This window comes from Ranitomeya imitator, chromosome 2, assembly GCF_032444005.1.
Source record: "Ranitomeya imitator isolate aRanImi1 chromosome 2, aRanImi1.pri, whole genome shotgun sequence".
Classification (NCBI taxonomy): Eukaryota; Metazoa; Chordata; class Amphibia; order Anura; family Dendrobatidae; genus Ranitomeya; species Ranitomeya imitator.
In genome coordinates this window covers 416860536-416883205 of record NC_091283.1, presented here as the reverse complement: position 1 = coordinate 416883205, position 22670 = coordinate 416860536, and the positions used below count along the sequence as shown (strand labels likewise).

Genomic DNA, 22670 nt, shown 5'->3' with positions numbered 1-22670 from the left:
CAGTATTTTTTTTCAGACTATGTTTTGGTCTTGAACATCTCCTCACAGAAAAGAAGACGACTTTTCATTTCTTTACTGAACATTCCTCATCCAGACAAGACACTGGCAAGTATAAAGGCTGAGGAAAAAAAAAACCTCAGATCGATAAGGCTGCCGTCACACTAGCAGTATTTGGTCAGTATTTTACCTCAGTATTTGTAAGCCAAAACCAGGAGTGGGACAATTAGAGGAAAAGTATAATAGAAACATATGCTCCACTTCTGCATTTATCACCCACTCCTGGTTTTGGCTTACAAATACTGATGTAAAATACTGACCAAATACTGCTAGTGTGACGGCAGCCTAAAGCAAATGTGAAAGTTCCGACCTCTCTCTGCCCTATCTATCAGGGCTGGTGGTCTAGGTGGCTAATGTTTCCACTTGTGAAGACCACCAACTGGTGTAAGGAGCCTTATAATAAGCCAAGAAATGCATCATGGGAAAACAGCTATGCAAATTTGCTATAGACTATAGAACATCATTTCTTTAGAGCCGCCAATTGGAGGCATATCTGACCTTTGCAACATTACCCTCAAAGTTTTTATTTATCATGGAACTACAATTTTTTCCCAATTCTTTAACCTTTCTCCCTTTAGTACAATCTCCTTGGACTCTCTTGTAGCAAATATTTTATTATTAGTGTTCACACTGTAAGATATCATGATCTATACACAGCCCTTAACATATTAATACTTGAACGTGCTAGTGCTTGCTGGTTTCTGCTGCTCAGTCCAGCTGCCTGTGACATCAATATCTTCTCCCTGTCCTATAGGCAGAAACGATGCATCACCGGCCACAGATACCACCGTCTTCTGTGGCACCACGTCGTAGGCTAACTGTTCAAGAAGGAGAAAGCTGATAGACCGGGCTGTGAAGTCCTCTCCTGTGACACGGTTTGTACCAAGAGTGTATTAGGTGGCTTTGGACTTGGCATATCATCCTTTCCAAGTCTTCGCACTGGAGTCACCAACTCCATGCCATCAAAAAGTGACAACTGCCCATGTGGGACAGTGTGGGCACAGTCCTCCTTCTCAAAGGTGGCCGCCTCTCCACCATCCGTATGCTGGTGTCCATTCAGTACATATCCGCAGCAAGCAGGTTGTGAGGGATCTACCGCAATGGGGGACGTAGGAGTGTTGGAGGGGGTCAGTAGATCTTCGTCACCCGTTTCTAGGAGGGCGTCTGTTAGAAGGTCCAATGGGGTGGGTTGGGTAGAGGGCGAGGTGGATAACTGGATGGTCTCCAGTTTAGTAGACGCCTGTATCAGGGCTTCAAACTGGAGGAGAATCTTGCAAACAAAAAAACAAGCACAAATCGTGAAATTTGCCTTAAATAAAGCTTAGTTTATAGTATGTCTACTCCATTCACATCAAGAGCTGCATTCAAAATTCTTCTGGCTGCCTGAACGCAGTCTTGTGAGTAATTGGAGTAGAAAAATGAATATAAATGTGAAACAATGTTGCAAACAGTCAGTTGGATCTTACACACTGGACTAAAGTAATTTTACAGCAAAATGAACAAAAGAGTATGGCCCCTGGTGTAACTCCTACACCTCCCCCAATAGTAGGAATTGGTCTCTATCACCACAGTCCTTTACCTTCCTGGCTTTGTCCTTCACTGGTCCTGGAGGTCCGTGGATCAGTTTCTGCAGGTTCTTCCTAACCACCGCGAGCATGTGGTCATGTGACAGAAGGTCAGAGGTCATGAGGGAAGCGACCGCGCACATAGACCGCTGCAAGGACACCGAAAGCAGGAAACTTACAATACAGTATGTAATTCATTTTCCAAAATAATAGCAGGAAGAGATAAGTGGCAGTGATATGAAACCCGCACAAATCTTTTTCTTCACTAAAATTAGTTGGTAGCGCTATTTTCCAAGACTTAAACTTTTTTCTTTCACCCTTAGATCCGTGTAGGGGCTTTTTTTTTTTTTTTTTTTAATAGAGTGAGCGGATGTTTGGGCTTTTTTTAATACATTTTTGGAGTACATATGACATTTTGGTAGTCTTTTATTGCAATCGCATTTTTTTTTTGCAGTGGGCGGAAAAAAAAAAAAAAAAAAAAAAACAAATTGTTACACTGGCCCTCACTCCATGATCAATGTATCTCGCACTGGACGTGGCAGAGTTAACGCTCCCTCTAGTGGTGGCTGCCGATAGACTAATGCATGCGCAGGACTCTCCCCGCTGTGGACAGCCACCCCGCTGACATGCGCACAACTCTCCCCGCTGTGGACAGCCACCCCGCCGACATGCGCAGGACTCTTCCCGCTGTGGACAGCCACCCCGCCGACATGCGCACGACTCTCCCCGCTGTGGACAGCCACCCCGCCGACATGCGCACGACTCTCCCCGCTGTGGACAGCCACCCCGCCGACATGCGCACAACTCTCCCCGCTGTGGACAGCCACCCCGCTGACATGCCAACAACTCTCCCCGCTGTGGACAGCCACCCCGCTGACATGCGCACAACTCTCCCCGCCGACATGTGCAGGACTCTTCCCGCTGTGGACAGCCACCCCGCCGACATGCGCAGGACTCTTCCCGCTGTGGACAGCCACTCCACCGACATGCGCATGACTCTCCCCGCTGTGGACAGCCACCCCGCTGACATGCACACAACTCTCCCCGCTGTGGACAGCCACCCCGCCGATATGCGCAGGACTCTCCCCACTGTGGACAGCCATCTCGCCAACATGCGCAGGACTCTCCCCACTGTGGACAGCCACCTCGCCAACATGCGCAGGACTCTCCCCACTGTGGACAGCCACCCCGCCGACATGCGCACAACTCTCCCCGCTGTGGACAGCCACCCAGCCGACATGCGCATGACTCTCCCCACTGTGGACAGCCACCCCGCCGACATGCGCACAACTCTCCCCGCTGTGGACAGCCACCCAGCCGACATGCGCATGACTCTCCCCGCTGTGAACAGCCACCTCACCGACATGCACAGGACTCTCCCCGCTGTGGACAGCCACCCCACAGACATGCACAGGACTCTCCCTGCTGTGTACAGCCACCCCACAGACATGCACAGGACTCTCCCCGTTGTGGACAGCCACCTCGCTGACATGCTTAGGACTCTCCCCGTTGTGGACAGCCACCTCGCTGACATGCAACACAGGACTCTCCCCGTTGTGGATAGCCACCCCGCCGACATGGACAGGACTCTCCCCGCTGTGGACAGCCACCTCTCAGATATGCACAGGACTCTCCCTGCCGTGTATAGCCACCTCGCCAACATGCACAGGACTCTCCCCGTTGTGGACAGCCACCTCGTTGACATGCATAGGAATCTCCCCGCTGTGGACAGCCACCTCTCATATATGCACAGGACTCTCCCTGCCGTGTACAGCCACCTCTCAGACATGCACAGGACTCTCCCCGCTGTGGACAGCCACCTCTCAGATATGCACAGGACTGTCTCTGCCGGGAACAGCCACCTCGCCGACATGCACAGGACTCTCCCCGCTGTGGACAGCCACCTCGCCGACATGCACAGGACTCTCCCCGCTGTGGACAGCCACCTCGTCGACATGCGCAGGGCTTCTGCTTCATGCACGACAATTTAAGAATGACTGTTTGCATTTCGCTCTTGTGGTTTCTCACCAGTTGGACAACCGCGTCATCACCTTCCAACGAGCGGTTTAACATCGCAAAAACGACTTCACAGTTCAGCAGCGAACACCTGGTGTGGAAATACAGAGGTCAGTGCACAAGCTGAAATCTAATCTACCGCCACCTATAGTGCGCGGAGCGTGATCCGCATTACTGGATTGTGGGGAGTGTAGTGTTCCCGATGAGAGGAGTAAAATGTGAAAGATGAGATATAAATAGCAGCCATGTAACATGTTAGTCTTAAAGGGGTATTCTCAACTCCAAGATCCCAATATGTAGTAGGTATCATAATAATAATATTAGCAAATACCTTCTTTACTGTTAGGGCAGTGAGAATCTGGAATTGCTTGCCTGAGGAGGTGGTGATGGCAAACTCAGTCGAGGGGTTCAAGAGAGGCCTGGATGTCTTCCTGGAGCAGAACAATATTGTATCATACAATTATTAGGTTCTGTAGAAGGACGTAGATCTGGGGATTTATTATGATGGAACATAGGCTGAACTGGATGGACAAATGTCTTTTTTCGGCCTTACTAACTATGTTACTATGTTACTATGTAATTAATAATGTAGTACAGTTGTGGCCAAAAGTATTGACACCCCTGCAATTCTGTCAGATAATACTCGGTTTCTTCCTGAAAATGATTGCAATCACAAATTCTTTGGTATTATTATCTTCATTTAATTTGGCTTAAATGAAAAAAAACACAAAAGAGAATGAAGCAAACACTGATCATTTCAAGCAAAACTCCAAAAATGGGCCAGACAAAAGTATTGGCACCCTCAGCCTAATACTTGGTTGCACAACCTTTAGCCAAAATAACTGCGACCAACCGCTTCCGGTAACCATCAATGAGTTTGTTACAATGCTCTGCTGGAATTTTAGACCATTCTTCTTTGGCAAACTGCTCCAGGTCCCTGATATTTGAAGGGTGCCTTCTCCAAACTGCCATTTTTAGATCTCTCCACAGATGTTCTATGGGATTCAGGTCTGGACTCATTGCTGGCCACCTTAGAAGTCTCCAGTGCTTTCTCTCAAACCATTTTCTAGTGCTTTTTGAAGTGTGTTTTGGGTCATTGTCCTGCTGGAAGACCCATGACCTCTGAGGGAGACCCAGCTTTCTCACACTGGGCCCTACATTATGCTGCAAAATTTGTTGGTAGTCTTCAGACTTCATAATGCCATGCACACGGTCAAGCAGTCCAGTGCCAGAGGCAGCAAAGCAACCCCAAAACATCAGGGAACCTCCGCCATGTTTGACTGTAGGGACAGTGTTCTTTTCTTTGAATGCCTCTTTTTTTCTCCTGTAAACTCTATGTTGATGCCTTTGCCCAAAAAGCTCTACTTTTGTCTCATCTGACCAGAGAAGATTCTTCCAAAACGTTTTAGGCTTTTTCAGGTAAGTTTTGGCAAACTCCAGCCTGGCTTTTTTACGTCTCGGGGTAAGAAGTGGGGTCTTCCTGGGTCTCCTACCATACAGTCCCTTTTCATTCAGATGCCGACGGATAGTACGGGTTGACACTGTTGTACCCTCGGACTGCAGGGCAGCTTGAACTTGTTTGGATGTTAGTCGAGGTTCTTTATCCAACATCCGCACAATCTTGCATTGAAATCTCTTGTCTATTTTTCTTTTCCGTCCACATCTAGGGAGGTTAGCCACAGTGCCATGGGATTTAAACTTCTTGATGACACTGTGCACAGTAGACACAGGAACATTCAGGTCTTTGGAGATGGACTTGTAGCCTTGACATTGCTCATGCTTCCTCACAATTTGGTTTCTCAAGTCCTCAGACAGTTCTTTGGTCTTCTTTCTTTTCTCCATGCTCAATGTAGGACACACAAGGACACAGGACAGAGGTTGAGTCAACTTTAATCCATGTCAACTGACTGTAAGTGTGATTTAGTTATTGCCAACACCTGTTAGGTGCCACAGGTAAGTTACAGGTGGTGTTAATTGCACAAATTAGAGAAGCATCACATGATTTTTCGAACAGTGCCAATACTTTTGTCCACCCCCCTTTTTATGTTTGGTGTGGAATTATATCCAATTTGGCTTTAGGACAATTCTTTTTGTGTTTTTTCATTTAAGACAAATTAAATGAAGATAATAAAGAATTTGTGTTTGCAATCATTTTCAGGAAGAAACTGACAGAATTGCAGAGGTGTCAATACTTTGGGCCACAACTGTATAGTTTTGATAAGCTATGTCACTTACCCCATGTGCAGGGCATTGCAGTAGTTTAGGTATCCATGGGCAAGACCACTGATATAATGAGTTAGTTGTTAGTAGTCATGGTCTTACCCATGGATACCTAAGCTATGCAATGCCCTGCTCATGGGCTAAGTGACATAGCGAATCAGAAGAACTATACTACATTTCTAATTGGAGGCATTTGCTAATATTATTATTACACCTACTACATATTGGGAGAGGATCTTGGAGATGGAAATATCCCTTTAATGCAGAGCAGGTGGATGATTTTATGCAGCTTTGGATGTGACTGAAGTATTAGACCAAAGTAGTTGCAAACGCCATAATTAAATAGAAATGCTCCCAGGTCATCTTGGATGGTTGTTCTGAATCTGGGACCCCACCATAAAGCAGTACGCCGCCCCTCATTGTACTCACCCTCGAATAAAATGCTGCACCTCCTCTTGGGTGAGGAACACTTTTTGCCCCCTGGTGATGGTCACAACTAACTGCGCCTCCTGTAGACAGTCGCCTGGATGAGCAGTTTCCACCCTGTATAAGAGAAAGACGCATGACCGGCTTACTGGACCATCTGACAACTCCAGTTTGCAAGATCATAGCTCGCTGTCAGTGTACGGGAACGTTCTCATTCTAAATCTAGAGACTAAAAACCTGATACCTAACACAGCTGAGGATTTGTTACAATCAGATCCCCTCTAGAAAATCCTCTGTGAGCTAAATACATCAGAGGCACAAATCCCTCCCTTTTTTAAGTTTTCTATAAAGTACCAGACCAGGTTGAGAAGTATTAGGTCTGAACAGGTTCTTGGTTCTGTGGCTGTAAAGATGGAAGTTTTCATTCACTGACGACGGCAAAAATTTTGGAAATAGTGAGAAATTGACAAAGTATAATAGAAAGTTGCAGAACTTTTGATTTTTTGGAGATTGATATGCAGCACTTTCACTTGATAAGGCCTTAAGGACAGGAAGAAATGATCACTGGGGGTCCAGGACTGAGACCCCCAGTGATTACGTAGAAACTCTCAGCCGTCTTTTCTCATTAGCTAAAGACAGGATTATAGGACTTTTTATTGAACCCATCTTTGGCTCACTCCACCTCATCAATCTGCTGTCCTCCTAAGTCAGTGATCATGGGGGGTCTCAGCCTGCGGAAATCAAAACCTCCAGATGATTTGTCAATCATTGTTAGAATCTGTCACCATATTCTAAAAAAGTTCTTATATTTTGTGTTCCAATTCCTCACCATTCCTGAATGTCTGCTTGCTGTCAGTGAATGAAGGTGCCCACATTTACACCCACAGTCCATGCGATCAGTCTACCTTTCAGGAATCTCTGTGCTCTCTCGGGTGCTGCTGCGGGACTGCCCATCGCTGCCCGTTTTGCTCCCGGCATCTGAGGACTGGCTGTGCGGAGACTTGTTATGGAAGGAGTCCTGGGAGCTGTGACCACTGTCGCTGTCATCCCATCCCCCTCCAGGTACCCCCGAGCGATGACTGCCTGGAAGGAATGCTACATGAGTATATCAGCTGGTAAGAGTGTCCCCCACGCCAAACAGACACGCTTCACCTCTCTGAGTCGCGGGTGGCACCGGCTTCTCTACCGATGGATGCTGCTCACCCGTGGGCACCGCCACTGGCTTGTAGGTGTCATCCGCCTGATCCCGGAGACAAGGGAACGACGACCCTGCTCCGACCAGCACTTTCTGCGTCACAGCGACGGCTGCTCTCTGTATGCCGCTCAGCAGGGCCTCACTCGGGGTACCTGTATGAGGAAGACGGTCACCGCCTATAAAGCTTACACTGCTTGCTGTCAGCAAAAAGGAAAATCTTGTGAACATCTAACGTCTCACAGTGGAGGGTTTGCTACAAATTTTATCTAGTGTGAACAGTCCTCTCAACTAAGCAGCTTATGGGTCCCGCGCTGTTAATTGCTCCTGGTGGGAATACCCCTTTAGCTTCATCATCTATGCATTGGATACTAGATCGGTGGGGGTCCGACTCAGTCACGGCCTGTGCAGATGAGAAAAAAATGTTTCCAGGGTCCCTCGTTTTGGCGATCAGCAAGGGTTTCAGCTTTGTGATCTTGCATTTATCACAACAATGGCTAGAATACGCCTTTAAAAAAAGCATATTTTTGGATACCCAAAACACAGAACTGTGGCAAAAGATGGTATAAGATAGCACACGTAATATGCTACATGGTACGTCCAATCAGCGGACAGGGATCACAAGACTCATTATTTGCTTCAGGGAAAATTATCCTAGACAATGGCGCCATCTAGTGTTAGAAATAGTGAAGGACAAGGATGACAGGGCAGGAGCAGCAATCAGTCCAAGAAGTTACAGGCCGAGTCACCAGAAAGAAGCACTATGAGGTCCCATGACCGCCAATATGATAGACTGCGGCCCTCTAATTCTCAGGCAGAAGAGCTCTCCTTAAATCTGTGGATATAGTATTACAATGCACAAGAAATTACCTAAATTCTGCTTCTCTTTGGTATAGCCAAACCCTTGTGAGCGGGAGAGCTGAGACCCCATTCCTGTAAGAAAGTGATAGCAGAGCAATTAGCAAAAAATGACCCACTTAATTAAAAAGGGAATTAAACAGCGGTCCTGGCACATTACCGGGCTGGCACCTCTCCTTGTTTGGCACCATGTTGGGATGACGCGGTGTGGGATCTGTATATAAGCTGCCCACAAGCTCCTGGACAAGAAGACAAAAGCAATACGACGCCTGTGACTGATCTGTGAGGCCTCCTGGAATATACCACATGTATGGTGTGTAGACTTACCTGACCGGCCGACCGCACCCTCTGGTACAGGGTGATACCATGCAGAGGGTCCGGGGGTCCGCTAACAGCTGTGAAGAAAAACATAAGGAACACGTCCAGAGATCACTGTATGGATGTGTGTTGATAAAGGCAATGTAGGTAGATCCCTGCCAGGACCTTCCTTCCTGATACCACCAAACAACTACATGTCCCTGACCGCTTTGTTAGGGGGCATGGCCATTCCTGTAGTGTGGTCTATTGGCCAGTCTCTCTCTGCACTTGATAAATGGGAGGAATACAGTAATCGCAGAAGCTTGTGGGCTGAGAAGTAGACCGGGAGACCAGATTCCAGTTATACAAGATGGCTTCAGGGACTTCATTCTTTAAAAGGGGTCTTCCAGGACTTCAAATGTTGATAACCTCAAAGTAAGTCATTATTTTACGCACCCTGACATAACTGTACGTCAGTCTGTAATGAAAGCTTCAGGAGCTGAGCCCGCACCATGTCTGGCAGATGCCAGCTGTGTCATAAGTAATACAGCTGGCATCTGCCTAAAAGAATCGGCCAGAGCTAAGGACAGCTGCATTTAAAAGGCCTTGTGCATCTGCACCCATTGCCCAAACTCCTACAAAGAGATCGCAGGGTGCCATGTTTGTCCTTCTATGAAGCATTCTTCACAGTAGAACTACAATTTACTGTATACTGTGTCATAAATTATTTTATGTGTAATAATGAGAATTGACACAGGGAAAAAAAAATATTGAACACATGAAGAAAAAGAGGTGCAGAAACTCATGGAAAGTCACGACACCAGTTAAATTATATCAATAATTACAACGTAATCCTGCCACTTAGTGCAAAATATTATCAGCTGGTTCAACTGATGGCCTATAAAAAGGAGTCTCATTACCAAGCTGCCACTCAAGAAATATCTCTTAATGAGTTAAATCAATGAGCTGTCTCAAGACATTTGCAACCCTATTGTTGCAAAGCATACTGTTTGCATTGGTTACAGAAGAATTTCTAAAGTACACTTCTGAAAATTCCAGTGAGTACTGTTGGGAGCATAATCCAAAAGGTGGGGAAAAAAAACAGACTTTCACCGTAAACCACCCACGACCAGGTGTTCCCGGCAAGATTTCAGACAAGAGTGGAAAGAATTATCAGAAGAATTGTCCAAGAGCCAAGGACCACCTGTGGAGATCTATAGAAAGACTTGTAATCAGCAGGTACAATTGTTCCAAAGAAAACAGTTGTCTGGGTGTCCGTCTCCAGTAGGCGCACACGCACAAAAATTATGCACGGCAGAACACATGTTCACTCTATCAGCCCAGTTGGCGCATATGCCACAATCCATTTTTGCGGGGAAATCAGACGTAAGCCCCGACGGTACTAACGAAAAAGTGCCAAAACGCAGTGTGAAAGCACCTAAGTAAGGCACTCAACCTCCATGGTCTATATGCACGCTCACCAAGCAAGACTCCATTGCTGAACAAAAAGCATGTTCAAGCGTGTTTACCGATTGCACAACAACATTTAGACAAGCCTGTGACACGCTGGGAAAATATGGTCTGGTCAGATTAGATCAAAATTGAACTCTTTGTATGCCATAATACACCATATTTGGAGGCCAAAAAGTACTCCATGTCACCCCAAAAACACTATACCAACAATGAAGTTTGAAGACAGGAACATCATAGTGTGGGGGTGTTTTTCAGCATACGGCAGTGGCAAACATCATCCTTCCTTCAATTGTATGAATGGACAAATGTACCAAGTCATTCTTGATAAACATCTGCTGCCATCTAGCACAATGATGAAGATGAAACGAGGTGGACATTTCAGCAAGACATTGATCCCAAACACAATCAAGGAAACTTCATTGGTTTCAGAGAAAGAAAATAAAGCTGCTGGAATGGCCCAGCCAATTACCTGACCTGAATCCAACAGAAAATTTATGGAAGGACCTAAAGCTCAGAGGACCTAGGAGGAGCCCACAGGACCTTCAGGGTGTGAAGAGTGTTTGTGTGGAAGACTGGGGCAAAATCACACCTGAGCAATGCCTGCGACTAGTTGCTCCATACAGGAAGTGTCTTGAAACTGTCATTACCAACAAAGGCTTTTGTCCGAAGTATTAATTACAATTCAGTAAGTGTGTTCAATACTTTTTCCTTGTGTAATTTATCATTATTAGTTAATTTATGGACATCTATGATTTGATTTCTTTCCCTGTGTATATTGGATGGGTTACTGACATCAGGTAAGGATTTCACGCCAATAGCACCTTTAGAAATATATTTACATAGAAAATTGGTGACGTCTTCAATACTTATTTCAAACGCTGTATATCTTAATAAAAGCTACAGCTCGGCAACGCTAAAAACAACTGCTCACAGAGCTCCATCAGCAGAAATATACAAATTCTCAAAGAACTGTAAAACAGTTTTTTTTTTATTAAAAACAAAACAAAAAACAAAACCCTTTTATGTGTGGAATCTCATATGTAAACAGAAAAGTAAAAAAAAATAAAAATAAAAAAAGTTTTAGCTTTTGGAAGAAGAGGAGGGAGAAATACAAATCACAAAATCCGAAAATCCCCAATCATGAAAGGCTTAAAGTGGTTGTCTGATAAAAACAAGTTATCACTTGTCCCCGGTGGATCTGCGGGGGTCCGACCACTGGGACCGGCACTGATTGCCAGAACGGAGTATTTCTATCCCCACTAAAATAAAGAATGAATAGTGTTTATCGGGTGTCAGACCTTCCATGACATCTTATATCGGGGATACAAATGTACTAATCTGCCAATAGGTGCAGGTTACAGCACTTGGGCCCCCAACTGTCATCGAGATCACCGACAAGAAGAGTAACAATGACACGGGCATACAGTCATGGCCAAAAGTATTGACACCCCTGCAATTCTGTCAGTTTCTTCCTGAAAATGATTGCAAACACAAATAATTTGTTATTATTATCTTCATTTAATTTGTCTTAAATGAAAAAACACAAAAAGAATTGTCCTAAAGCCAAATTGGATATAATTCCACACCAAACATAAAAAAGGGGGTGGATAAAAGTATTGGCATTGTTCGAAAAATCATGTGATGCTTCTCTAATTTGTGTAATTAACCCCTTCATGACCCAGCCTATTTTGACCTTAAAGACCTTGCCGTTTTTTGCAATTCTGACCAGTGACCCTTTATGAGGTAATAACTCAGGAACGCTTCAACGGATCCTAGCGGTTCTGAGAATTGTTTTTTCGTGACATATTGGGCTTCATGTTAGTGGTAAATTTAGGTCAATAAATTCTGCGTTTATTTGTGATAAAAACGGAAATTTGGCGAAAATTTTGAAAATTTTGCAATTTTCACATTTTGAATTTTTATTCTGTTAAACCAGAGAGTTATGTGACACAAAATAGTTAATAAATAACATTTCCCACATGTTTACTTTACATCAGCACAATTTTGGAAACAATATTTTTTTTTGCTAGGAAGTTATAAGGGTTAAAATTTGACCAGCGATTTCTCATTTTTACAACGAAATTTACAAAACCATTTTTTTTAGGGACCACCTCACATTTGAAGTCAGTTTGAGGGGTCTATATGGCTGAAAATACCCAAAAGTGACACCATTCTAAAAACTGCACCCCTCAAGGTACTCAAAACCACATTCAAGAAGTTTATTAACCCTTCAGGTGCTTCACAGCAGCAGAAGCAACATGGAAGGAAAAAATTAACATTTAACTTTTTAGTCACAAAAATTATCTTTTGGCAACAATTTTTTTATTTTCCCAATGGTAAAAGGAGAAACTGAACCACGAAAGTTGTTGTCCAATTTGTCCTGAGTACGCTGATACCTCATATGTGGGGGTAAACCACTGTTTGGGCGCATGGCAGGGCTTGGAAGGGAAGGAGCGCCATTTGACTTTTTGAATCAAAAATTGGCTCCACTCTTTAGCGGACACCATGTCATGTTTGGAGAGCCCCCGTGTGCCTAAAAATTGGAGCTCCCCCACAAGTGACCCCATTTTGGAAACTAGACCCCCCAAGGAACTTATCTAGATGCATATTGAGCACTTTAAACCCCCAGGTGCTTCACAGAAGTTTATAACGCAGAGCCATGAAAATAAAAAATAATTTTTCTTTCCTCAAAAATGATTTTTTAGCCTGGAATTTCCTATTTTGCCAAGGGTAATAGGAGAAATTGGACCCCAAATGTTGTTGTACAGTTTGTCCTGAGTACGCTGATACCCCATATGTGGGGGTAAACCACTGTTTGGGCGCACGGCAGGGCTCGGAAGGGAAGGCACGCCATTTGGCTTTTTAAATGGAAAATTAGCTCCAATCATTAGCGGACACCATGTCACGTTTGGAGAGCCCCTGTGTGCCTAAACATTGGAGATCCCCCAGAAATGACCCCATTTTGGAAACTAGTCCACCAAAGGAACTAATCTAGATGTGTGGTGAGGACTTTGAACCCCCAAGTGCTTCACAGAAGTTTATAACGCAGAGCCATGAAAATAAAAAAAAAAATTATTTTCTCAAAAATGATCTTTTAGCCTGCAATTTTTTATTTTCCCAAGGGTAACAGGAGAAATTTGGCCCCAAAAGTTGTTGTCCAGTTTCTCCTGAGTACGCTGATACCCCATATGTGGGGGTAAACCACTGTTTGGGCACATGCCGGGGCTCGGAAGTGAAGTAGTGACGTTTTGAAATGCAGACTTTGATGGAATGCTCTGTGGGCGTCATGTTGCGTTTGCAGAGCCCCTGATGTGGCTTAACAGTAGAAACCCCCCCACAAGTGACCCCATTTTGGAAACTAGACCCCGAAAGGAACTTATCTAGATGTGTGGTGAGCACTTTGAACCCCCAAGTGCTTCACAGAAGTTTATAATGCAGAGCCGTGAAAATAAAAAATCATTTTTCTTTCCTCAAAAATGATGTTTTAGCAAGCATTTTGTTATTTTCACAAGGGTAACAGGAGAAATTGGACCCAAGTAATTGTTGCGCAGTTTGTCTTGAGTATGCGGGTACCCCATATGTGGGGGTAAACCACTGTTTGGGCACACGTCGGGGCTCGGAAGTGAGGGAGCACCATTTGACTTTTTGAATACGAGATTGGCTGGAATCAATGGTGGCGCCATGTTGCGTTTGGAGACCCCTGATGTGCCTAAACAGTGGAAACCCCTCAATTCTAACTCCAACACACCCCTAATCCTTATCCCAACTGTAGCCGTAACCCTAATCACAACCCTAACCCCAACACACCCCTAACCACAACCCTAACCCCAACACACCCCTAACCACAACCCTAATTCCAACCCTAACCCTAAGGCTATGTGCCCACGTTGCGGATTCGTGTGAGATTTTTCAGCATCATTTTTGAAAAATCCGCGGGTAAAAGGCACTGCGTTTTACCTGCGGATTTTCCGCGGATTTCCAATGTTTTTTGTGCGGATTTCACCTGCGGATTCCTATTGAGGAACAGGTGTAAAACGCTGCGGAATCCGCACAAAGAATTGACATGCTGCGGAAAATACAACGCAGCGTTTCCGCGCGGTATTTTCCGCACCATGGGCACAGCGGATTTGGTTTCCATATGTTTACATGGTACTGTAAACCTGATGGAACACTGCTGCGGATCCGCAGCGGCCAATCCGCTGCGGATCCGCAGCCAAATCCGCACCGTGTGCACATAGCCTAATTCTAAAGGTATGTGCACACGCTGCGGAAAACGCTGCAGATCCGCAGCAGTTTCCCATGAGTTTACAGTTCAATGTAAACATATGGTAAAGAAAAATCGCTGTACACATGCTGCGGAAAAACTGCACGGAAACGCAGCGGTTTACATTCCGCAGCATGTCACTTCTTTGTGCGGATTCCACAGCGGTTTTACAACTGCTCAAATAGAAAATCGCAGTTGTAAAACCGCAGTGAAATGCGCAGAAAAAACGCGGTAAATCTGCCATAAATCTGCAGCGGATTAGCACTGCGGATTTATCAAATCCGCAGCGGAAAAATCCGCAGAGGACCAGAATACGTGTGCACATACCGAAACCCTACCCCTAACCCTACCCCTACCCCTAACCCTATTCTAACATTAGTGGAAAAAAAAAAATTCTTTATTTTTTTATTGTCCCTACCTATGGGGGTGACAAAGGGGGGGGGGTCATTTATTATTTTTTTTTATTTTGATCACTGAGATATAATCTATCTCAGTGATCAAAATGCACTTTGGAACGAATCTGCCGGCCGGCAGATTCGGCGGGCGCACTGCGCATGCGCCCGCCATTTTGGAAGATGGCGGCGCCCGGGGAGAAGACGGACGGACCCCGGCAGGATCGGTAAGTATGATGGGGTGGGGAGGGAGCACGGGGGGGGGGAAATCGGAGCATGGGGGGGTGAATCGGAGCGCGGGAGGGGTGGAACGGAGCACGGGGGGGTGGAACGGAGCACGGGGGCGGTGGAACGGAGCACGGGGGGGGGTGGATCTGAGTGTAGGGGGGGTGATTGGAGCACGGGGAGGGTGATTGGAGCACGGGGGGAGCGGACAAGAGCACGGGGGGAGCGGAGCACAGGACGGCGGGGAGCCGGTACAGTGTACCGGACAGATCGGGGGGCTGGGGGGGCGATCGGTGGGGTGGGGTGGGGGCACATTAGTGTTTCCAGCCATGGCCGATGATATTGCAGCATCGGCCATGGCTGGATTGTAATATTTCACCAGTTATAATAGGTGAAATATTACAAATCGCTCTGATTGGCAGTTTCACTTTCAACAGCCAATCAGAGCGATCGTAGCCACGGGGGGGTGAAGCCACCCCCCTGGGCTAAACTACCACTCCCCCTGTCCCTGCAGATCGGGTGAAATGGGAGTTAACCCTTTCACCCGATCTGCAGGGACGCGATCTTTCCATGACGCCACATAGGCGTCACAGGTCGGATTGGCACCGACTTTCATGACGCCTACGTGGCGTCAAAGGTCGGGAAGGGGTTAACAGCACCTGTAACTTACCTGTGGCACCTAACCAGTGTTGGCAATAACTAAATCACACGTGCAGCCAGTTGACATGGATTAAAGTTGACTCAACCTCTGCCCTGTGTCCTTGTGTGTACCACATTGAGCATGGAGAAAAGAAAGAAGACCAAAGAACAGTCTGAGGACTTGAGAAACCAAATTGTGAGGAAGCATGAGCAATCTCAAGGCTACAAGTCCATCTCCAAAGACCTGAATGTTCCTGTGTCTACCGTGCCCAGTGTCATCAAGAAGTTTAAAGCCCATGGCACTGTGGCTAACCTCCCTAGATGTGGACGGAAAAGAAAAATTGACAAGAGATTTCAACGCACGATTGTGCGGATGTTGGATAAAGAACCTCGACTAACATCCAAACAAGTTCAAGCTGCCCTGCAGTCCGAGGGTACAACAGTGTCAACCCGTACTATCCGTCGGCATCTGAATGAAAAGAGACTGTATGGTAGGAGACCCAGGAAGACCCCACTTCTTACCCCGAGACATAAAAAAGCCAGGCTGGAGTTTGCCAAAACTTACCTGAAAAAGCCTAAAACGTTTTGGAAGAATGTTCTCTGGTCAGATGAGACAAAAGTAGAGCTTTTTGGGCAAAGGCATCAACATAGAGTTTACAGGAGAAAAAAAGAGGCATTCAAAGAAAAGAACACGGTCCCTACAGTCAAACATGGCGGAGGTTCCCTGATGTTTTGGGGTTGCTTTGCTGCCTCTGGCACTGGACTGCTTGACCATGTGCATGGCATTATTAAGTCTGAAGACTAGCAACAAATTTTGCAGCATAATGTAGGGCCCAGTGTGAGAAAGCTGGGTCTCCCTCAGAGGTCATGGGTCTTCCAGCAGGACAATGACCCAAAACACACTTCAAAAAGCACTAGAAAATGGTTTGAGACAAGGCACTGGAGACTTCTAAGTTGGCCAGCAATGAGTCCAGACCTGAATCCCATAGATCACCTGTGGAGAGATCTAAAAATGGAAGTTTGGAGAAGGCACCCTTCAAATTTCAGGGACCTGGAGCAGTTTGCCAAAGAAGAATGGTCTAAAATTCCAGCAGAGCATTGTAACAAACTCATTGATGGTTACCGGAAGCGGTTGGTCGCAGTTATTTTGGCTAAAGGTTGTGCAACCAAGTATTAGGCTGAGGGTGCCAATACTTTTGTCTGGCCCATTTTTGGAGTTTTGTGTGAAATAATCAATGTTTTGCTTTTTGCTTCATTCTCTTTTGTGTTTTTTCATTTAAGACAAATGAAATGAAGATAATAATACCAAAGAATTTGTGATTGCAATAATTTTCTAGAAGAAACTGAGTATTACCTGACAGAATTGCAGGGGTGTCAATACTTTTGGCCATGACATATATATATATATATATATATATATATATATATATATATATATATACACATACATACTAGCTGAAGAGCCCGGCGTTGCCTGGGCATAGTAAATATCTGTGGTTAGTTACAGCACCTCACTGCTCTTATTTTCCCATCACGCCTCTCATTTTCTCCCTCACTCCTCTCATTCCCCCCTAACTTGTCATTTCGACCTCACATCTGTCATTTTCCGATCACTTCACTATTTTCCCTCACTCCTCTCATTTTGCACTCACACCTCTCATTTTCACCTCAGTATATACATGTTTGTCATCTCCCTTATATATAGTATACACCTGTATGTGATCTCCTGTATATAGTATATACCTGTATGTCATCTCCCCTGTATATAGTATATACCTGCTGTGTGTCATCTCCCCTGTATATAGTATATACCTGTATGTCATCTCCTCCTATATATAGTATATACCTGTATGTCATCTCCTTCTATATATAGTATATACCTGTATGTCATCTCCTTCTATATATAGTATATACCTATATGTCATCTCCTCCTGTATATAGTATATACCTGTGTGTCATCTCCCCTGTATATAGTATATATCCGTGTGTCATCTCCTCCTGTATATAGTATATACCTGTAGGTCATCTGCTCCTGTATATAGTATATACCTGTGTGTCATCTCCTCCTGTATATAGTATGTACCTGTATGTCATCTCCTCCTCTATATAGTATATACCTGTGTGTCATCTCTCCTGTATATAGTATATATCTGTGTGTCATCTCCCCTGTATATAGTATATACCTGTGTGTCATCTCCTCCTGTATTAGACCTCGTTCACACGTTATTTGCTCAGTATTTTTACCTCAGTATTTGTAAGCTAAATTGGCAGCCTGATAAATCCCCAGCCAACAGGAAGCCCTCCCCCTGGCAGTATATATTAGCTCACACATACACATAATAGACAGGTCATGTGACTGAAAGCTGCCGTATTTCCTATATGGTACATTTGTTGCTCTTGTAGTTTGTCTGCTTATTAATCAGATTTTTATTTTTGAAGGATAATACCAGACTTGTGTGTGTTTTAGGGCGAGTTTCGTTTGTCAAGTTGTGTGTGTTGAGTTGCGTGTGGCGACATGCATGTAGCGACTTTTGTAAGATGAGTTTTGTGTGGCAACATGCGTGCAGCAACTTTTTGTGTATTGAGTTGCATGTGACAGGTTAGTGTAGCAAGTTGTGTGCAGCAAGTTTTGCGCATGGCGCGTTTTGCGTGTGGCGAGTTTTATGTGTGGTGCCTTTTGAGTATGTGCAAGTTTTGTCTGAGGCAACTTTTGCATGTGTTGCAACTTTTGTGCATGTGGCAATTTTTCCGCGTGTGCAAGTTTTGCATGTGGCGAGTTTTCCAAGAGGTGAGTTTTCCACTTGTGGCGAGTTTTGCGTGAGCTTAGTTTTTGCATGTGGCGAGTTTTGCGCGTGGCGAGTTTTGAACGGCGAGTTTTGTGTTTCGACTTTTGTGGCGAGGTTGGTGTATGTGTGGTGAAATGTGTCCTGAGGGTGGTATATGTGTTCAAGCACGTGGTAGTTTGTGGCGCATTTTGTGTGTGTGTTCATATCCCCGTGTGTGGTGAGTATCCCATGTCGGGGTCCTACCTTAGCAACTGTATGGTATATACTCTTTGGCGCCATCGCTCTCATTCTGTAAGTCCCCCTTGTTCACATCTGGCAGCTGTCAATTTGCCTCCAACACTTTTCCTTTCACTTTTCCCCATTATGTAGATAGGGGAAAAATAGTTTGGTGAATTGGAAAGCGCGGGGTTAAAATTTCACCTCACAACATAGCCTATGACGCTCTCGGGGTCCAGACGTGTGACTGTGCAAAATTTTGTGGCTGTAGCTGCGACGGTGCAGATGCCAATCCCGGACATACACATACACACATTCAGCTTTATATATTAGATATATATATATATATATTTTTTATTAGGATTCTCCTACCTGACGCCTCCTGTATGTACACCGCATTGCGTCGGAGATCTTGGATGATCTGATCGGAGCCGTGAGAGCAAAGATAGAGCAGGATCTTCAGCACCTGGAAACGACATTGGAGGGGATTGGTGGTCACCATGCTGTGCCCACCTACCTCATCCCACTATGCTCACCTTCAGCTTCACGTGACACGAGTGGTTCTGCAGACGGTTCAGAAGATACTCCAAGAGGCACTGGCAGCTCCCCGAAGACTCGTGGGAGATCTCTGAATATCGGGTAAGCGGTCAACATAGTCTTATTATATGGAGGAAATGCATGGGGGTAGGTGGGGAGGAAAATATAACATCCGAGAAGGGGTGGCCCCTGGTGGGATTTGAACCTAGGATCCAGCACTAAACAGGTCACCCCCAAATAACAATAAGTCTGCTCGGATGGTCCTGGGGAGAGAAAAGAAGGGAAGGGGGAGGGAAAAATGGTGTGAGAGAGAAGGGGGGGTTTGAGAGGTAAGGCTTAAGGGGGATGAGAAATGGAATGAAAGGGAAAGGTGTGAGAGAGAGGGGAAAGGGTGCCAGGAAAGGGGAACATGGAAAATAGAAAGGTAATGAGACAGGGGAAAGGGGAAAAGAAAGGGGGACGGAGAGGGGAGAGGGGAAGGGGGGGGGGGGACGGAGAGGGGAAGAGGGGGGGGACGGAGAGGGGAAGGGGGGGGGGACGGAGAGGGGAACGGAGAGGGGAACGGAGAGGGGAAAGGAGAGGGGAACGGAGAACGGAGAGGGGAAAGGGGAACGGAGAGGGGAAAGGGGAACGGAGAGGGGAAAGGGGAACGGAGAGGGGAAAGGGGAACGGAGAGGGGAAAGGAAAGGGGAGCAGCACGGGGAATGGGGAGACATGAAACCCTTTGATCTATTGATGGTGTTCTTGTCCACGGAGCCACATACATAAAAGATGCCCGAGTCTTATGTTCTATTAATCTGGAGAATCTATTTAGAACTGTGGAACCCCCTAAACAAGCACCAGGTCTCACCTGAAAAGTGGAACCTCTGTATTATAGGATACAAATTGAAATTAATAGCACCTATGGGAATAATCCACCGCACCGCTGGACACAGGCAATAAAGGATACTGGCTATTTCCTCATACAGATATCCAGGGCAAGGAGTGTCATCATCGGAAGTCCCCTTTAATAACAGTGGAAGCTGGAGAAAAAAAAAAAGAGAATGCGTTAGTAAGGAGATCCAGCCCCAGTCACAACACTCTATATACAACACCAGGGGGCGCTAGAGTCAATACAAAGCAGAATCAGGCAATTAGAGGACAGTCATTTAATAAGAATGTGAATCATAGGGAGCGCCGGGCAAATTAATTTCCTATTAGTGTGTTGGGTCAGATTCCTGAGATCTGAGGAACAAAATGTAACTGGGGTCAATGCAACACATCCTACCCTTATAGTGTAAGGACAGTGGAACCGTTGGGTTCACTTAAAAAAGTTAAAATATAAATTATTTAAAATATATGTTAATGATCTAAATAGCCAAACTGCAGGTATGGAAGATCCCTTTAAGGAGAGTTTTAATGATTTCACCCAGTGAAATAAAGAAAGGCAAAAACAAGCAGACTAGCAGTAAAGAGCAGGTGCAGTGGGGAGAAGTGTCAGCTCAGTGGCCAGCGCTCACCTGCTGCAGGAACGTCAGCCTGCCCAGCACCGCCATCCTCCCAGCCGCTGGGGCCTCACTGACAGCCGGAAGCGGCGTCCTCCAATCACAACGCAGACTCCTCCCCATCAGCCAATCAGCGCGCAATTTCCAAGAGCACAGCCAATAAGCGCCACGTTAAGAGAAGCATCAACTGGAACGCAGACAAGACGTTTCGGCTGAGCTGATTGGCTCGGACAGCAATATGGCTGCGCCCATAGGAAAATAGATGCCGGCGTTATAATGAGTGCGAGGACGGTGACTCCAGGGAAGTGGAAGCTTGAGACGATTCCTCGGCTCTTGGTGGCGTGCAGGGTACAAGTAAGCAAGCTAAAAAACGAACAAAAAAGAAACAACGACGTTAACGGATGGCATGCTGGGACTTGTAGTTTCACTGGTTGCAGAGTAGCACTACACGTCCCAGCAGTCATTTGCTGCCCTAAAATGTCTTTATTGTCACTACTTCAGCAGTGTGCATTTCTTCAGTTACTACTCCTGGAAATTGGGGACTAAATGGACAACTGGGCGTTACCAATCCCCTCTTCAATGGGCGTGTTTAACCCACCATGTTCATTAGGGGTTGTGTCAAGGCCCAGCTCATTATCCCTGCAGGAATAACTGAGGGTCAGCACAATTCATAGGCATCCATATTGGTTTATGGGGGTAAAAAAAAATGTCAGAAGGATAAAAAAAAATAATAATAATAATAAAGTTAACCTCTTCTTTACAGGCAGCGGCCTATGGGCGATGTGTGTCAGCGGACACCGCCGGAAAAACGGAGCTGCGGAAAGGGACGTGTGTGAAGGAGTTCGAAGAGTTAAAGCAGTGCATCAGTAAGGCGGTGAGTCGGCCACTTGGCACTGCTTGCTGTCGGTGAATAGAGACCTGTACAGACCTGATGCTATTCACAGCTGAGGGTTTGTTACCTTTGCAGCCACTACAGACAATGAGGGTCAAGTCTTAGGCTATGTGCACACGCAGCGGGGCCGCAGCCGTTTCCCAGGCGTTTACAGTACCATGTAAACCTATGGGAAATGCAATCCGCAGTGCACATGCTGCGGAAAAAAACGCGCGGAAACGCAGCGGTTTACATTCCGCAACATGTCAATTCTTTGTGCGGAATCCGCTGCGGTTTTACACCTGCTCCATAATAGAAAACCGCAGTGGAATCCGCACAAAATCCGCAGGAAAACCGCAGTATTTTTGGCCTGCGGATTTATCAAATCTGCAGTGGACCATTTCTCCCTGTGCACATACCCTTACTGGTAGAATAATAGTCTGCTGCAATGTATTTGTCACAATGTCGTCACTATCTCCGATGGCTGTCAGTGAACGGAAACACAATTGTAGCAGTTAATAGAGGTCAGCGAATCCATCTGTTTTTGGATCGATTTTTATTCGGAAAATCAAATCACAGCAGATTCACTAATGTATTTAGTAGCAAACCCTCAGCTGTGAGAAGTTTCAGATCTGTAAGAATTTTTAGTCTCTGTATTAAGGGATTGTCCACCTTCAGAGAATAACTTTTTGTTATATTTTTTTAATTAAATGCATGTTTTTGGGGCCAAAAAACTATAATTTTTGTAGTTGGGTTTCAAAACTTGTTCCATTTGCCTTCTACAGCCGATGTGCTTTTGCTGGATGTAGAATGAGGCAACTGAGTATTAGTCAGTGAGCTCAGTATAACAGTCTGCACAGGGGAGTTTGTAGCAATGAGACCTTTTTCCGAGCTCCTCTTGGCTGATTTATGACTACAGACCACATCAAAGCTGAAAATGAAGGAAAACCAAGAGTTTGTAAAAGATAAACGGAGCAATTTTTTATGAAACCCAATTGCAAAAATGAATTTTCCAGGTCATCCACCTGACAGCACCATGGAGGTTGTCTTCTTATCCACAGTGGGACAGGAAACCACGAGTATGAAAGGACCCTTCCCCCTACCAACAGTCAGTGTTTTTCCTGTCCCACTGTGGATAGGAACTACGAGACT

The 22670-nt window shown here is 45.5% G+C and overlaps 1 protein-coding gene across 4 annotated transcripts; it reads right to left on the bottom strand.

Moving 5' to 3' along the window:
• Positions 1–653: 653 nt before the first annotated feature.
• TEPSIN (TEPSIN adaptor related protein complex 4 accessory protein) lies at positions 654–20805 on the bottom strand. 4 transcript variants are annotated; one of them, XM_069750765.1, is made up of 13 exons: positions 20663–20805; positions 20014–20185; positions 19163–19254; positions 18999–19092; positions 8662–8729; positions 8495–8573; positions 8347–8409; positions 7488–7631; positions 7190–7367; positions 6288–6401; positions 3651–3729; positions 1637–1771; positions 654–1327 (listed from the first exon to the last, which is right to left on the bottom strand). In XM_069750765.1, exons 1-13 carry the CDS (start codon positions 20768–20770, stop codon positions 872–874), a joined length of 1782 nt encoding a protein of 593 aa, XP_069606866.1. In that variant the 5' UTR covers positions 20771–20805; the 3' UTR covers positions 654–871. The 4 variants fall into 4 exon arrangements, with proteins under 4 accessions (XP_069606866.1, XP_069606869.1, XP_069606865.1 ...); XM_069750768.1 differs by having other exon boundaries at positions 20113–20185; positions 20663–20804; XM_069750764.1 differs by having other exon boundaries at positions 7437–7631; positions 20663–20803.
• Positions 20806–22670: the final 1865 nt, after the last annotated feature.

Bases quoted from the DNA above. Each gene is read 5' to 3' on its own strand.
- TEPSIN (XM_069750764.1), bottom strand. From the start codon at position 20,770: ATGGGGAGGAGTCTGCGTTGTGATTGGAGGACGCCGCTTCCGGCTGTC. The intron at 19,093-19,162 runs GTGAGCATAGTG...TGTCGTTTCCAG, and splicing joins CGTGTCACGTGAAGCTGAAG to GTGCTGAAGATCCTGCTCTA. The intron at 7,632-8,346 runs GTAATTTCTTGT...TTCCTCATACAG, and splicing joins CAAAGAGAAGCAGAATTTAG to GTACCCCGAGTGAGGCCCTG.